Source organism: Pristiophorus japonicus, unplaced genomic scaffold (assembly GCF_044704955.1).
Source record: "Pristiophorus japonicus isolate sPriJap1 unplaced genomic scaffold, sPriJap1.hap1 HAP1_SCAFFOLD_237, whole genome shotgun sequence".
In the NCBI taxonomy this organism is placed as follows: Eukaryota; Metazoa; Chordata; class Chondrichthyes; family Pristiophoridae; genus Pristiophorus; species Pristiophorus japonicus.
The window spans coordinates 930,130-947,849 of record NW_027252090.1 but is presented as its reverse complement, the minus strand read 5'-3'; the positions used below and the strand labels follow the sequence as shown (position 1 = coordinate 947,849).

Below are 17,720 nucleotides of genomic sequence, written 5' to 3'. Positions count from 1 at the left end.
CTAACTGGTCTCTCAGTCCCTGTCCCTCAGAGAAATATCTGTACACTGACTGGTGTCTCTCAGTCCCGCTCCCTCAGTGAAATATCTGTACACTGACTGTGTATCTCAGTCGCTCTCCCTCATGGACATATCTGTACACTGACTGTTGTCTCTCAGTTACTCTCCCTCGGGGAAATATATGTGCTCTGATGGGTATCTCTCAGTCCCTCTACGTCTGGGAGATATCTGTACACTGACTGGTGCCTTTCATTCCCTGCCTCTCAGGGAGATATCTGTACACTGACTGGTGTCTCTCAGCCCTCTCCCTCAGAGATATATCTGTACTGTGACTGGTGTTTCTCAGTCCCTCCCTCTCAGTGTGATATCTGTACACTGACTGGTGTCTCACAGCCCTCACTGTCAGGGAGATATCTGTACACAGAATGGCGTCGCTCAGTCCCCTCTCCATCAGGGTGATATCTGTACGCTGTCTGGTGTCTCTCAGACTCTCTCCCTCAGGGAGATATCTGTACACTGACGGGTGTCTCTCAGTCACTCTCCCTCAGGGAGATATCTGTAAACTGACTTGTCTCTCTCAGTCCCGCTCCCTCAGGGTGTTATCTGTACATTGACTGGTGTCTCTCAGTCCCTCTCCCTCTAGGATATATCTGTACACTGACTGGTGTCTCTCAGTCCCTCCCTCTGAGGGAGATATAAGTAAACTAACTGGTGTCTCTCTTTTGCTCTCCCTCAGGGACACATATGTGCACTGACGGATTTCTCTCAGTCACTCTCCCTCAGAGAGATATCTGTACACTGAATGGTGTCTCTCATTCCCTGCCTCTCAGGGTGATGTTTGTGCACTGTCTAGCGTCTCTCAGTACCTCTCCCTGAAGGACATATCTGTACACTGACTAGTGTCTCTCAGTCCCTCTCCCTCAGGACATATCTGTACACTGATTGTAATCTCTCAGTCCCTCTCCCTCAGGGACATATCTATACCCTGACTGGTGTCATTCAGTCCCTCCCTCTCAGGGTGATATCAGTACACTGACTGGTATCTCTCAGTCCCGCTCCCTCAGAGAGATATCTGTACACTGACTGGTGTCTCTCCGTTCCTTCTTCTCAGTGTGATATCTGTACACATACTGGTGACTCTCAGTTCCTCTCCCTCAGGGAGACATTTTTACGCTGACTGTTTCTCCAATTCCCTCTCGCAAAGGGTGAAATCTGTACGTAGACACCTGTCACATTGTCCCCATTCTCAGGGAAATATCTGTGGACTGACTGGTGTCTCTCATTGCTTCTCTCAAAGGGAGATATCAGTAAACTGACTGATGTCTCTCAGTCACTTTCATTGAAGGAGATGTATGTACACTGATTGTTGTCCCCCAGTCCTCCATCCTCAGGGAATTCCCTGCAAACTGAATAGTCGCTCCCAGTTCTCTCTATCAGAGCGATATCTGTAGGCTGACTGGTGTCCCTTAGTCCCACCCTCTCAGGGAGATATATGTACATTGACTGTTGTCTCTCAGTCGCTCTTCCGCAAGGAGATATCTGTACACTGACTGTAGTCCTTCTGTCCCTCCCGCTAAGGGAGATATCTTTACACTAACTGTTCTCTCAGTCCCTGTCCCTCAGAGAAATATCTGTACACTGACTGGTGTCTCTCAGTCCCTCTCCCTCAGTGAAATATCTGTACACTGACTGTGTCTCTCAGTCGCTCTCCCTCATGGACATATCTGTACACTGACTGTTGTCTCCCAGTTACTCTCCCTCATGGACATATATGTGCACTGATGGGTATCTCTCAGTCCCTCTGCCTCTGGGAGAAATCTGTACACTGACTGGTGCCTTTCATTCCCTGCCTCTCAGGGAGATATTTGTACACTGGCTGGTGTCTCTCAGCCCTCTCCCTCAGAGAGATATCTGTACTGTGACTGGTGTTTCTCAGTCCCTCCCTCTCAGTTTGATATCTATAAACTGTCTGGTGTCTCACAGCCCTCCTTCTCAGGGAGATATCTGTACGCTGACTGGTATTTCTCAGTCCCTCCCTATCAGGGAGATATCTGTACGCAGACTGGTTTCTCTCAGTCCCTCTCCCTCTGGGAGATATCTGTACGCTGACTGGTGTCTCTCAGTCCCTCTCCCTCAGGGAGATATCTGTACGCTGACTGGTGTCTCTCAGTCCCTCTCCCTCAGGGAGATATCTGCACATTGACTGGTGTATCTCAGTCCCTCTCCCTCAGGGAGATATCTGCACACTGATTGGTGTCTCTCTGTTCCTCCCGCTCAGGGTGATATCTGTACACTGACTGGTGTCTCTCAGTCCACTCCCTCAGGGAGATATCTGTACACTAACTGGAGTCTCTCCGCCCCTCTCCCTCAGGGAGATATCTGTATACTGACTGGTGTCTCTCAGCCCTCTCCCTCAGAGAGATATCTGTACTGTGACTGGTGTTTCTCAGTCCCTCCCTCTCAGTGTGATATCTGTACACTGACTGGTGTCTCACAGCCCTCACTCTCAGGGAGATATCTGTACACAGAATGGTGTCGCTCAGTCCCCTCTCCCTCAGGGTCATATCTGTATGCTGTATGGTGTCTCTCTGACCCTCTCCCTCAGGGAGATATCTGTACACTGACGAGTGTCTCTCAGTCACTCTCCCTCAGGGAGATATCTTTAAACGGACTTGTCTCTCTCAGTCCCTCTCCCTCAGGGTGTTATCTGTACATTGACTGGTGTCTCTCAGTCCCTCTCCCTCTAGGAGATATCTGTACACTGACTGGTGTCTCTCAGTACCTCTCCCTCAGGGAGATATCTGCACATTGACTGGTGTATCTCAGTCCCTCTCCCTCAGGGAGATATCTGCACACTGATTGGTGTCTCTCTGTTCCTCCCGCTCAGGGTGATATCTGTACACTGACTGGTGTCTCTCAGTCCACTCCCTCAGGGAGATATCTGTACACTAACTGGAGTCTCTCCGCCCCTCTCCCTCAGGGAGATATCTGTATACTGACTGGTGTCTCTCAGCCCTCTCCCTCAGAGAGATATCTGTACTGTGACTGGTGTTTCTCAGTCCCTCCCTCTCAGTGTGATATCTGTACACTGACTGGTGTCTCACAGCCCTCACTCTCAGGGAGATATCTGTACACAGAATGGTGTCGCTCAGTCCCCTCTCCCTCAGGGTCATATCTGTAAGCTGTATGGTGTCTCTCTGACCCTCTCCCTCAGGGAGATATCTGTACACTGACGAGTGTCTCTCAGTCACTCTCCCTCAGGGAGATATCTTTAAACGGACTTGTCTCTCTCAGTCCCTCTCCCTCAGGGTGTTATCTGTACATTGACTGGTGTCTCTCAGTCCCTCTCCCTCTAGGAGATATCTGTACACTGACTGGTGTCTCTCAGTCCCTCCCTCTGAGGGAGATATAAGTAAACTAACTGGTGTCTCTCTGTTGCTCTCCCTCATGGACATATATGTACACTGACTGTTGTCTCTCAGTTCCTCTCCCTCAGGGACACATATGTGCACTGACGGATTTCTCTCAGTCGCTCTCCCTCAGAAAGATATCTGTATACTGACTGGTGTCTCTCATTCCCTGACTCTCACGGTGATGTTTGTACACTGTCTGGCGTCTCTCAGTACCTCTCCCTGAAGCAGATGTCTGTACACTGACTAGTGTCTCTCAGTCCCTCTCCCTCAGTACATATCTGTACACTGATTGTAATCTCTCAGTCCCTCTCCCTCAGAGAGATATCTGTACACTGAATGGTGTCTGTCCGTTCCTCCCTCTCAGTGTGATATCTGTACACTTACTGGTGACTCTCAGTCCCTCTCCCTCAGGGAGACATTTTTACGCTCACTGGTATCTCCAATTCCCTCTCGTAAAGGGTGAAATCTGTACGTAGACACCTGTCTCATTGTCCCAACTCTCAGGGAAATATCTGTGGACTGACTGGTGTCTCTCATTGCTTCTCTCAAAGGGAGATATCAGTAAACTGACTGATGTCTCTCAGTCACTTTCAGTGATGGAGATGTATGTACACTGATTGTTGTCCCCCAGTCCTTCATCCTCAGGGAATTCCCTGCAAACTGAATGGTCGCTCCCAGTTCTCTCATCAGAGCGATATCTGTAGGCTGACTGGTGTCCCTTAGTCCCACCCTCACAGGGAGATATATGTACATTGACTGGTGTCTCTCAGTCGCTCTTCGCAAGGAGATATCTGTACATGACTTGTGTCTCTCTGTCCCTCCCGCTCAGGGAGATATCTTTACACTAACTGGTCTCTCAGTCCCTTTCCCTCAGAGAAATATCTGTACACTGACTGGTGTCTCTCAGTCCCTCTCCCTCAGGGAAATATCTGTACACTGACTGGTGTCTCTCAGTCGCTCTCCCTCATGGACATATCTGTACACTGACTGTTGTCTCTCAGTCACTCTCCCTCAGGGAGATATCTGTAAACTGACTTGTCTCTCTCAGTCCCTCTCCCTCAGGGTGTTATCTGTACATTGACTGGTGTCTCTCAGTCCCTCTCCCTCTCGGAGATATCTGTACACTGACTGGTGTCTCTCAGTCCCCTCTCCCTCAAGGAGATATCTGTACACTGACTGGTGTCTCTCAGTCCGCTCTCCCTCAGGTAGATATCTGTACACTGACTGCTGCCTCTCAATCCACTCTCTCTCAGCTAGATGTCTTTATAATTTATGTTGTCTCTCAGGGAGATACTTGTCCGCTGACTGGTGTCTCTCATTCCATCTCCTTTATTTCAAAATCGTGAAACTGCCCGTTGTCTCTCAGTCCCTCTCCCAGAGCGGGATATATGTACACTGATTGCTGTCTCCCTCTCCCTCGGGGAGATATTTGTGCTCTCACTGATATTGCTCTGTCCATTTCCTCACCGATATATCTATACACTGACTCTTGTCTCACATGGTGATATGATTGCACTAACTAGTGTCTCCCAATTACATTTCTCGGGGAGAAGTCAGGAAACATGACCTTTGTCTCCCAGTCCCTCTCCCTGTGGGAGATATCTGTACACTGACTGGTGTCTCTCAGTCCCTCTCCCTGCGCGAGATACCTGTACCCGGATTGGTATCTCTCAGTCCCTCTCGCAAAGGGAGATAACTGTGAACTGACTGGTGTCTCTCAGTCCCTCTCCCTCAGGGAGATATCTGTACGCTGACTACTATGTCATGGGGAGATATATGTTCACTGCCTGGTATCTCTCATTGCTTCTCTTTAAGGGAGTTATCAGTAAACTGACTGGTGTCTCTCAGTCCCTTTCCACGAAGGAAATATCTTTACACTGACTGGTGTCACTCAGTCCCTCTCCATGAGGGAAATATCTTAACACTGATTGTCTCTCTGTGCCGATCCCTGAGGGGGATATCGGTTCACTTTCTGTTGTCTCTCACCTCCTCTCCCTCTGTGTGATATCTGTACACTGGCTGGTGTCACTCAATCTCTCTGTCTCAGGGAGATGTCTTTTTAATTTATGTTGACTCTCGGGGTGATGTATCTACACATACTGGTGTCTCTCAGTCCTCTCTCGCTCAGGGAGATGTCTGCTCAATGAGTGGTGTCTCCCTCACCATTACCCTCTTTGCACTGACTGGTGTCCCACAGGGAGATATCTGTACACTAACTGGGGCCGCTGCATCCCCTCTCTCAGATACACAAACTGATGTCTCACAAGGAGATATATGTACGCTGACTGGTATCTCTCAGACTCTCATCCTCAGGGAGTTTTCTGTACAATGAATGGTGTCTCCCAGCCCCTCTCCATCAGCGAGATATCTGTACACTGTATGTTCACTCTTTGAACCTCTCATAGGGAAGAAATCTGTACACTGACTATTGGCTTCCAGTCCCGCTCCTTCAGCGAGATGTCTGTAAACAGACAGGTGTCTTTCAGTCCTCTCTCTCGGGGAAGTATCTGTCCACTGACTGATACTTCTCAGTGATTTTATCACAGGGAGATATCAGTAAAGGGACTGGTGTCTGTCAGCACCCTCTCGAAGGGAGATATCTCTACACTGACTGACCTCTCTCTGTGCCATTCCCACACAATGATATCTGTACAATGAATGTTTTCTCTCAGTCACCCCTCCCCCTGAGAAATATGTGAACACTGAATTGTGTCTCACACGGATATATCTGTGCACTGACTGGTGTCTCTCAGACCCCTCTCCCTCAGCGAGATATCTGTACACTGACTGGTACCTCTCAGTCCCACTTTCTTCAGGTTGATATCTGTGCACTGACGGGTGTCTCTCTGTCCCTCATCCTCACGGAGATATCTGTACAGTGACTGGTGTCTCTCTGTGCCTCTTCCTGATTGGTATATGTGTACACGTTCTGGTGTCTCTCTGCCCCTTACCCTCAGGGATGTATTTATACACAGAATTTTGTCTCTCAGCGCTCTCTCCCTCAGGAAGATATTTTTATATGGGCGAACGTTTCTCATTCCATCTCTCTCACGGTGATAACTGTGCACTGACTGGTGTTTCTCAGCCCCTCGCACTCATGGAAATATTTGACAACTTGACAGATGTCTCACAGACCGCTCTTTCTCAGGGAGATATCTGTAAACTGACTGGTGTCTCTCCATACTCGCTCAGGGAGCTGTCTGTAAACTGACTGACTTGGGACTCATAGTCCCCTCTTTCTCAGGGAGATATCTGTACACTTCCGTGTCTCTCCAATTCGCTCAGGGAGATGTCTGTACACTGACTGGTGTCTCAGACCCATTTTTCTCAGCGAGATATCTGTACACTAACTTGTGTCTCTCCCTACTCTCTCAGGGCGATGTTTGAACACTGACTGATGTCTCTCAGTCCCTCTACCTAGGGGAGATGTCTGTACACTGACTGTTTTCTCTCAGTCCCTTTAACGAGTCGATATGTCTGTACGCTAACTGGTGTCCCACAATCTTCCTTCTCTCGGGGAGATATCAGTATACAGATGGGAGCGATGCATATGTAAACTGAGCAACTTCAGAGTCATCAAACACAGAAAGAAGGAATATACAAAACCTGAGGCCCTAGACATGTTTGGATGGAAATAGAAACAGAATCTGCTGTGGCATAGCGCAACCATTGTCAGATTTCGTGAGATGGTGCTGATGTTGCTCATTACATCAGTACCGTAGACAATGATCTGGACAACACGATTACAATTCCACCTTGGGCTCTCGTGAAAATGAATTCTCTTTAGTTTTCAAATAAGAAATACAACTGGAATAAAATCATCACCTAAAATGGAACGATTCATTCCCCTCTGCTACTTTAAAGCCCATGTGTGTCTCACTGTCAGATTCTGTACATGTGCAGTACAATAACGGGTAAGCCGGCTACAGCACAGGTTACATACAGAGGAAAGCTCCCTTTACAGTGTCCCATCAAACAGTCCTAGGAGATGTACAGCACGGGTTAGATACAGAGTAAAGCTCCCTCTGCAGTGTCCCATCAAACACTCCCAGGGCAGTTACAGCACGGGGTTAGATACAGAATAAAGCTCCCTCTACACTGTCCCATCAAACACTCCCAGGGCAGGTACAGCACGGGGTTAGATACAGAGTAAAGCTCCCTCTACACTGTCCCATCAAACACTCCCAGGGCAGGTACAGGGGGTTAGATACAGAGTAAAGCTCCCTCTACACTGTCCCATCAAACACTCCCAGGGCAGGTACAGGGGATTAGATACAGAATAAAGCTCCCTCTACACTGTCCCATCAAACACTCACAATGCAGTTACAGCACGGGGTTAGATACAGAGTAAAGCTCCCTCTACACTGTCCCATCAAACACTCCCAGGGAAAGTACAGCACGGGTTAGATACAGAGTAAAGCTGCCTCTACATTGTCCCCATGAAAGATTCCCAAGGCAGGTACTGCTTAGAATCATTGTATGTTTACACCACAGAACAAGTTCCTTCGGCCTGTCGAGCCCGTGCCGAATCTCAGCTCGTCCACTCTCCTGTCCCTTCATCATAGCCCTGCGATTTTTTTTCCACAGTTACTTATCCAACTCCCTTCTGGAAAGATAAGATTGAGTCTAACTCCACCACGCTTTCAGGCAGCGCATTCCAGTTCTTAACAACACGCTGGATGAAAAAATAATTTGGATCTTTTGCCCATCACCTCAAATCTGTGCCTGCTGCATTTTGCCTGTACTGCCAGCTTCTCTCGATCTTCTCTGTCCAGACCCATCATGAGTTTGAACACAAATCTCCTCTCAATCTTCGCTGCTCCAAGCAGAACAACCCCAGCTTTTTCAATGTATCCATGTAACTGAAGTCCCTCATTGCTGAAATCATTCTGCATCTTCTCCAAGGCCTTCACAAACTTCACATCTTTCCCAAAGAGAGGTGCCAAGATTTGGACACAATACTCCAGTTGAGTCCAAACCATTTTTTTAACAGGTTCAGCATAATTCCCAAACTTGTGTACTCTATACAACTGTTTATGAAGCTCAGGATCCCATAAGCACTTTTAATTGATTTTTATACCTAATCCTCCTGTTCATGCACGCATTTTAGGATTGTATATATAGCTTTATAATTCCTCTTATTATTCCTACCAAACTGTATCAATTCACACTTTACTGAGTTAAATTGCAGCCTACTTCACGAGGCTGTCTATGTCTTCCTGAAGTCTATCACTCTCCTCCACACTGTTCACAATACTTATACATTTTCTGTCATCTGCAAATTTTGCTAATTTGCCCTGTATACGCACGTTCAAATCATTAATATATATCAAGAAAAGCAGTGGTCCTAGTAACGAACCCTGGGGAACACCACTGTATACCTTCCTCAAGTCCATAAAAACAACCGTTCACCACGACTCTGTTTCCTGTCGCATAGCAAATTTTCAATCCATGCTACCACTGCCCCTTTTATTCCATGGGCTTTAACTTTGCTGGAAAGTCTATTATGTGGCACTTTGCCGAACGTCTTTTAGAAATCCATGTATATTACGTCAACCGCATTGTCCTCACCAACCCTCCTTGTTACCGCATCAAAAATCTCTATCAAGTTGCTTAAACATGATTGACCATTAATACATCTGTGGTGGCTTTCCTTAATTAATCCACACTTGGCCAAGTGACTGTTAATTTTATCCTGGATTACTGTTTCTAAAAGCTTACCCGCTACCGAGTTTAAGCTGAATGGCCTGTGGTTGCTGGGTTTATTGGTACACCATTTCTTGAACAATAGTGTAACATTTGCAATTCTTCCGTCCTCTTGCACCACACACGTACCTATGGAGGTTTGGAATAATATGTCCAGAATCTCCGCAATTTCCTCTCTCAAATCCGTCAACTTCCCATGCACTCCTGCTCATGTATCTACTTTAAATTTAGCCAGCATTCCAATACCTCTTATTTATCCATTTTTAACCAACAAGTCGCCTCTACCCCCCTCCATCCCATGTCAATGGCAGCATCTTCTTCCTTGTTGAAGAGAGATGCCATCATCTATGGTTTATGCATAGAAACATAGAACCATAGAACCATGGCAGGAGTAGGCCATTTGGCCCTTCGAGCCGGCACCACCATTCAATAAGATCATGGCTGATCATTCCCTCATTACCCCTTTCCTGCTTTCTCTCCATACCCCTTGATCTCTTTAACCGTATATATCCAATGAACTGGCATCAACAACTCTTTGCGGTAGGGAATTCCACATGTTAACAACTCTCTGAGTAAAGAAGTTTCTCCTCATCTCAGTCCTCAATGGCCTACTCCTTATCCTAAGACTATCTCCTCTGGTTCTGGACTTCACCAACGTCGGGAACATTCTTTGCGCATCTAACCTGTGCAGTCCAGTCAGAATCTTATACGTTTCTATAAGATCCCCTCATCCTTCTATACTCAAGTGAATAAAGGCCCAGTCGATTCAGTCTCTCCTCATATGTCAGTGTAGCCATCCCTGGAATCAGTCTGGTGAACCTTCGCTGCACTCCCTCAACATCAAGAACGTTCTTTCTCAGATTAGGAGACCAAAACTGAACACAATATTCCAGGTGAGGCCTCGCCAAGGGCCTGCACAACTGAAGTAAGACCTCCCTGCTCCTATATTGAAATCCCCTTTCTATGAAGGCCAACAAAGCATAGGTCTCCTTGTTGGTCCCGAATCGGCTCCACCCTTCTTCTTACTACCCTTTTGCTATAAGTATGCATATAGAAGATTTCAAATTACCTTTTATGTTGACTACCATTCTATTTGCATACCCTCTCATTGCCCCTATATTTTCTGTTTCACTTCGCTGATCTTTCTATATGCAGTCTGATTCTCAGATGTATTTGTAACCTGACATCTATAATACACGTTCTTTTTCTGCTTCATCATCATCTCTGTCTGTTGCATCATCCAGGGTGCTCTGACTTTAGTTGCCCGACTGTATGTCGTGGCAAATAATTCCTTCAAATTTTCACCAGCTGAATAATTACTCGGATTGGTTCCTCCGTTTATTGATAAGAAAAACTGCATGGGAGGCACATTAATGCTGTTCGTCTTTGTTCGTGGACTACCATTTTATAATGCCCAAGGTGGAGCCAATTGCCCTGACCCCCACCCCTCACTCCCCCGTATATGTGTGCATGTGGTTATTAACTGCAGAATACTCTCCAGGTCCAAATAAATAGTTTCTGCACACCAGCTGTCTCATTGTAACTCTGAGGGGCTCACCGAAAAACATTGAAAGCACTGCTCTTGTTACTTGGAGATTTTCTGTTGGTGCAGCCCACCACTGCCGAAGAGGAGACTGCTAATGTATCATTCGGTGTTCAGTACACCTCTCAGTAGCCCGTCGGTCGAACAGAAAGAGACCATTCAGCCCCTCGAGCCTGGTCCACCATTCCATTAGTTCATGGCTGGCCTATGTCATAACTCCATCTAGCTGCCTTGCTTTCTTAAAAACCTTACGCGACAAATATCTGTCCATTACAGTGTTAGCATTTTCAATTCATGCTCGGAGTGCACAGTATTTTGGGGGAGAGATTCCCAGATTTCTACTGCCCTTTTTGTGAAGAAGTGCTTCCTGATATCCCCGCTGAATGGCCAGGCTCCAATTCTAAGGCTGTGACACTTGTTTTGGCTGACACACCCTTCTGCCCCCCACACCACAGGCACACCTTCACCCCTGAGCAAAATAACAAAGGGACTGACATCAATCCGACTTTCAGATCCGTCCAGGATTCCCGGCAGAAGGCAAGATTAATTCAGGCTCCATTTGATGTGTAGGACCTGCGACCCCAGAGCCTGGAAAATTGCTGTCCGAATAATGGGCCATGCTCAGAATTATAACTAAAGGGAACTTTACTCTCTATCCAACCCATGCTGTACCCGCCCTGGGAGTGTTTGATGGGATAGTGTAGAGGGAACTTTACTCGAAATCCTACCCATGCTGTCCGAATAATGGGCCGTGCTCAGAAATATAACTAAAGGGAACTTTACTCTCTGTCCAACCCATGCTGTACCCGCCCTGGGAGTGTTTGATGGGACAGTGTAGAGGGAACTTTACTCTGTATCTAACCCCGTGCTGTACCTGCCCTGGGAGTGTTTGATGGGACAGTGTAGAGGGAACTTTACTCTGTATCTAACCCCGTGCTGTACCTGCCCTGGGAGTGTTTGATGGGACAGTGAAGAGGGAGCTTTACTCTGTATCTAACCCCGTGCTGTACCTGCCCTGGGAGTGTTTGATGGGACAGTGAAGAGGGAGCTTTACTGTGTATCTAACCCCGTGCTGTACCTGCTCTGGGAGTGTTTGATGAGAATGTGTAGAGGGAGTTTCACTCTGTATCTAACCCGTGCTGTACCTGCCCTGGGAGTGTTTGATGGGACAATGTAGAGGGAGCTTTACTCTGTATCTAACCCCCTGTACCTGCCCTGGGAGTGTTTGATGGGACAGTGTAGAGGAAGCTTTACTCTGTATCTAACCCCCTGTACCTGCCCTTGGAGTGTTTGATGGGACAGTGTAGAGGGAGCTTTACTCTGTATCTAACCTGTGCTGTACTTGACCTGGGAGTGTTTGATTGGACAGTGTAGAGGGAGCTTTATTTTCTATCTAACCCGTGCTCGATACGTCCTGGGAGCGTTCGATGGGGCAGTGTGGAGGAAGCTTTACTCTGTATCTTACCCGTGCTGTCCCCACCCTGGAAGTGTCTTATGGGACAGTGTTTAGCGAGTTTTACTATGTACCTAACCTGGGAGTGTTTGATGGGAATATCTGGGTAATTGTGGGGAGAGGCCCATGTATGGTGCTTTCGGGGGTTATGGAGACTCTCGGGGTTTGTGTGGGGAGAGAACCACACACCGGTGGGTCCAGGGGTTAAGGAGACTTAAGGGATATGTGTGGGGAAAAGCCCATTCCTTTCAGGGGCGCTAGAGGTTTTCAAGCTTCCCTTTGGCCACGTGATCATCAGTATGAATGGAAATACCTAAAACATATATCTACAGTTAGCATAAATAAAAATACCTCACATATTTAACTTTAATTAAAATGGCATGTCATTAAATATTTAAGGGAAAGCATTTTTTAGAAATATTAATGGATATGTTTTAAAGGATCTAAAACTACACTGGTAAAAACCGGACATTCCGAGTTTTAGTGCCAATTACAGATCATTATTGAATCTGCTTCACTCACATATTAAGACTTTGCATTCCAGATGAAAACTCGCTGCATAAAACACATTCTCCTCATTTTCCCTCTGTTTTTTTGCCAATTATCTTAAATCAGTCTCTTTTGGCTGTCAACCCATCAGCCACCGGGAACAGTTTCTCTTCATTTACTCTATTCAAACCGCTCATAAACATGAACAACTCTATTAAATCTCTGCTTAATCTTCTCTGTTGTAAGGAGAACAACCCTAGCTTCTGCAATCTGTCCATAGGCGATAGAGCAGAGGAGTGGGATTAATTGGAAATCTCAACCAAAGAGACAGAGCCGGCACGATTTGCCGAATGGACTCTCTCTGCGCTGTACAATTCTATGATTCTACGATCAACTACACCTTAGCAAATAAGAAACTGAATGGGCCAGAAGATCAAAGTGAATTGTGGTTCAGGTGAACAAATCATTACAAACTGTATCACAGGTCAGCAAAGCGATTCAAATGAAACAGTGAATTAGGGTTTATTTCTAAGCCAATTTAAATCAAAAGCAGCGAAACTGGCAAAGGTGAGAAGTGATGTTCCACAAGCATCGGTGCTGGGACCACTCCTGTTCAACATTTACATAATCAATTCGGACTCGGGAAGCGGGAGTGAAATTTCAAATTTTGTGGATGCTTCCACAATGGGCGTGTATCGTTAACACTGTGGAGCTAAGCAGCAAAAAACATTGAATACATTAATAAACTTGCAAACTGGGCGTGTAATTTGCAAAGGAACTTCTGTTGTGTATCTGTAAAGCATGCACTCCCATGTTCCACCACCAGGGAGCGCATCCCCTGAAGTCCCAAGGTATCCCAGCATCCCTTGGGAGCACTGTATATAAGCCGGCCTCTAAGGCCTGTTCCTCACTCAGGAGTGTCTTAATAAAGACTTAGGTCACTGTTACTTTAATCTCACTGTGTGCAGTCTCATCTGTGTTAGGAACACAATACATCAATATAGAGGAGTGTGAGTTGGTGCGTTTTAATCGGAAGAATATGAAAGTGACATTCTCCTTGGAAAATAATTATCTAAACAGGAATGAGGAACAGAGGGATGGGACAGTACATTTACACCAATCACTAAATGCAGCGCTGGAGGTTCATCAATCCATAAAAAACAAAGAACAGGCTTTTGTTCGTGTCTCGAGGGATAGAATTGTAAAACATTGAAGTTTTGTAAACTTGATTGGATCCTTGGTGTAAATATTATAAAATGACATCGCGGCACTGGAGAAGATGCAAAGTGTATTTCCTGGAATGATACCAGAACTGAGAGGGTGTACTTATCAGGAAATGTTGAACAGGCCGTGGCTCTTTTGTTTAGCAAAGAGAAGACTGAGGGATGGTCAGATTGTGTCTTTCAGGATATGAAAGGCTTTGATAGGGTAGAGGGAGAAAAGATGTTTCCACTTGTGGGAGATACCAAAACTCAGGGACATAGATTGAAGACAGCCATTAATAAATCCAACAGGGAATAAAGGACATCTTGACATCGAGGCACAAAAGGAGGTTTTAGCAAATAATCTTCATCAAATATTTAGTCTTAAGGGGAATCTTAATGAGGAGGAGAGTTAGAGACGAATAGAGGTTTATGGAGGGAATGCTAGAGCTTGGGACCTAGGCAGCTGAAGGAGGAGGGGAGTTCGTGAGGTGGAGAGGTTTAGGGAGAGAATCCCAGAGCTTGGGACCCAGGTTGCTGAAAGCATGCCTGCCATTGGTGGAGAAGTTTAAATCGGGGATGTGCAATCTGCCAGATTTGGAGCAGCACAGAGATTTCAGGAGGACTAAGTACTGGTGTAGGTTGCAGAGGCTATGAAGTGATTTGAAAACAAGAATGATCATTTTAAAATTGAGGCGCTGTCGGACAGGGAGCCAATGTAGGTCAGCGAGCACAGGTGTGATGGGGTATTGCGATAAGGTGCAAGTCAGGGGCACAGGCAGCAGAGTTTTGGATGAGCTGAGGTATATGGATGGTGGGAGATTGGAAGCCACACAGGAGAGCATTGGAGGAGTCATATCTAGAGCTGGTAATGGCACGGATGAAGTTTTGAGCAGCAAATTAACTGTAACAGAGGCACAAAGATGCCGTCCTGGTGAAGGAGTGGATATGGGGACGGAAGACCATCTCCTGCTCAAATAAGACGCTAAGGTTGCGAACGGCTGGGTTCAGCCTTTGACTGCTGAAAGGAAGAGGGATGGAGTCGGTGGCTAGGGCAATGGAGATGGTGATGGGGGCCACTAGTACGGTCTCACAAATGTTTGGTTGGACTGCCCCAGAACTGAAAGATAACAGTTATCAGGAACGATTGAACAGGTTGTGCTTGGTTCCTGTAGAAGACAGAGAACATAGAGGAGTCCTGATCGAGGTCTTGAAAATTATGATTGTTTTGGACCGGGTCGATGGTGACAGAAAAGTTTATACTCGTGGGAGCATCCAAATCTGTGGAACCATAAATGCAAGATAATCACTAATAACACCAATAGGGAAATAAAGAACAATGTATTTACTCAGAGAGTGGTTAGAATGTGGAACTCCCTACGTCAGGAAGTGGTTGAGATACATAGCTCAGATGCTGTCAAAGGGAAACTCGACGAGTAAATGAGAGAACATAAAATAAAAGATATGCTGAGAGGCTGAGACGACGTTTTTGCAATGGGAGGAGACTGGTCTGGAGCATAAACACCAACACAGACTAGTCGGGCCGAACTATATGTTTCTGTGCTGTCTATTCTATGTAATGTATCCTCTGAACTACAGCTCCACTCTGCCGACCTAACTATTGACGAGCCTCTCACTCTGGAAGCTGCAATGAATTCCTTCACTAAATAGCTGCAGTGACCCTTTACAGAAGAACTCTGACAGAATGCAACAAGCTCGTGGTGCTGACCAGAAAGACAAGGTGGGACATGTCAATCACAAACAGTGCCGTGTCCTAAACAGATCGCTGGGTGCATTATCAGATCACCAGCCATTCCTGGTGCAATTCAGGGGATGGAAGTCTGGGGCTAAATATTATATTCCTGGACTGGAAACACTGGGACCCGCCTCTGGCCTGTGCTCAGTTGTTCTGTTTATTAATTAAATGTATAATTGAGGTAAACGGATATTTCACCGCGCTCTTCAACTGCTCTCTGAACTTGGACTGGGTCACCCCGTAAATAAATGTGTTTGTGCAGCAACTTAAATTCCGCAGTATATATCCGACTTGTCGAAAGGTATATAAAGAAACATTGTAATCAGCGGGATGTATTCCTGCAATGCTATAATATAAGAATTCTATAACAAATATCAGCCACAGCAGTATGAAGCTGCCGGATATGGTGAAGAGTAAAATGACAGACTTCCTCCTGCTCTCCATCTCTGGGTCACTGCCATTCCCCCCCTTGCTCTCACCCCTCAGTCCCTTCCGGACTCGACTGGCCACTGTAATGTGTCTGATTGTCAGAGCGTTGAGCAACAAAATTACAGCGAATGGGAGCAGTGGTGTTAATACCGTATCAAACCAGTCAAATCCCAGCCATCCGGGATCAGTATAATAGGCTGGCATTGAATAACAGAACCACTGAACATTGTTGATTATATATCCAGGTACAATTGTAAAGTAGAAGGGAACGTTTTTTGAAGAGAGCAGAATGCAGCTTGTTGCCAGGACCACAGCCGCAGTTCTCCCGGTGCAATATTTGGTTTTCAGCTTCTGCCAACAAATGGCCACAAATCGATCAAAGGTGAAAGTGACGGTGAACCAGACAGAACAGTCAGTGGCTACACAGGACAGGAGACGTATAACGCGACACACAGGGGTGATACCCAGGAAAGACCACGGGAAATAATACCAACTGATCCGGTACAGTATGATCGCAGTGATGACCACCAGTAGATCCGCCGCTGCCATGGCAACCAGGTAGCGAGTGGTGCAGGTGGACAGACCGCACTTTCCCCGGGACAGGACCACAATCGCCACTAAATTCACTGTAATAAACAGAAGGGAAAAGAGACAGTCAATTATTGGTCACACATTGTCGGTGACTGAGCCCAGACAGTAAGGCCTGTCATTTCGCACAAAAACAGTCGGGTGGACATCGGCTCAGGAGTTAACATGCAACATAGAAACATAGAAACATAGAAAATAGGTGCAGGAGCAGGCCATTCAGCCCTTCTAGCCTGCACCGCCATTCAATGAGTTCATGGCTGAACATGAAACTTCAGTACCCCCTTCCTGCTTTCTCGCCACAACCCTTGATCCCCCGAGTAGTAAGGACTTCATCTAACTCCCTTTTGAATATATTTAGTGAATTGGCCTCAACTACTTTCTGTGGTAGAGAATTCCACAGGTTCACCACTCTCTGGGTGAAGAAGTTTCTCCTCATCTCGGTCCTAAATGGCTTACCCCTTATCCTTAGACTGTGACCCCTGGTTCTGGACTTCCCCAACATTGGGAACATTCTTTCTGCATCTAACCTGTCTAAACCCGTCAGAATTTTAAACGTTTCTATGAGATCCCCTCTCATTCTTCTGAACTCCAATGAATACAAGCCCAATTGATCCAATCTTTCTTGATAGGTCATTCCCACCATCCCAGGAGTCAGTCTGGTGAACCTTCGCTGCACTCCCTCAATAGCAAGAATGTCCTTCCTCAAGTTAGGAGACCAAAACTGTACACAATACTCCAGGTGTGGCCTCACCAAGGCCCTGTACAACTGTAGCAACACCTCCCTGCCCCTGTATTCAAATCCCCTCGCTATGAAGGCCAACATGCCATTTGCTTTCTTAACCGCCTGCTGTACCTGCATGCTAACCTTCAATGAGTGATGTACCATGACACCCAGGTCTCGTTGCACCTTCCCTTTTCCTAATCTTTCACCATTCAGATAATGGTCTGTCTCTCTGTTTTTACCACCAAAGTGGATAACCTCACATTTATCCACATTATACTTCAACTGCCATGCATTTGCCCACTCACCTAACCTATCCAAGTCACTCTGCAGCCTAATAGCATCCTCCTCGCAGCTCACACTGCCACCCAACTTAGTATCATCCGCAAATTTGGAGATACTGCATTTAATCCCCTCGTCTAA

General features: G+C 46.4%; 1 protein-coding gene across 1 annotated transcript; it reads right to left on the bottom strand.

Moving 5' to 3' along the window:
* Positions 1 to 15,703: 15,703 nt before the first annotated feature.
* LOC139245799 (probable G-protein coupled receptor 139) lies at positions 15,704 to 16,606 on the bottom strand (the record flags this gene model as incomplete). The annotated part of the gene is made up of 1 exon (XM_070871314.1): positions 15,704 to 16,606. A coding segment is annotated over one exon (903 nt), but the record flags the coding sequence as incomplete, so codon positions are not given.
* Positions 16,607 to 17,720: the final 1,114 nt, after the last annotated feature.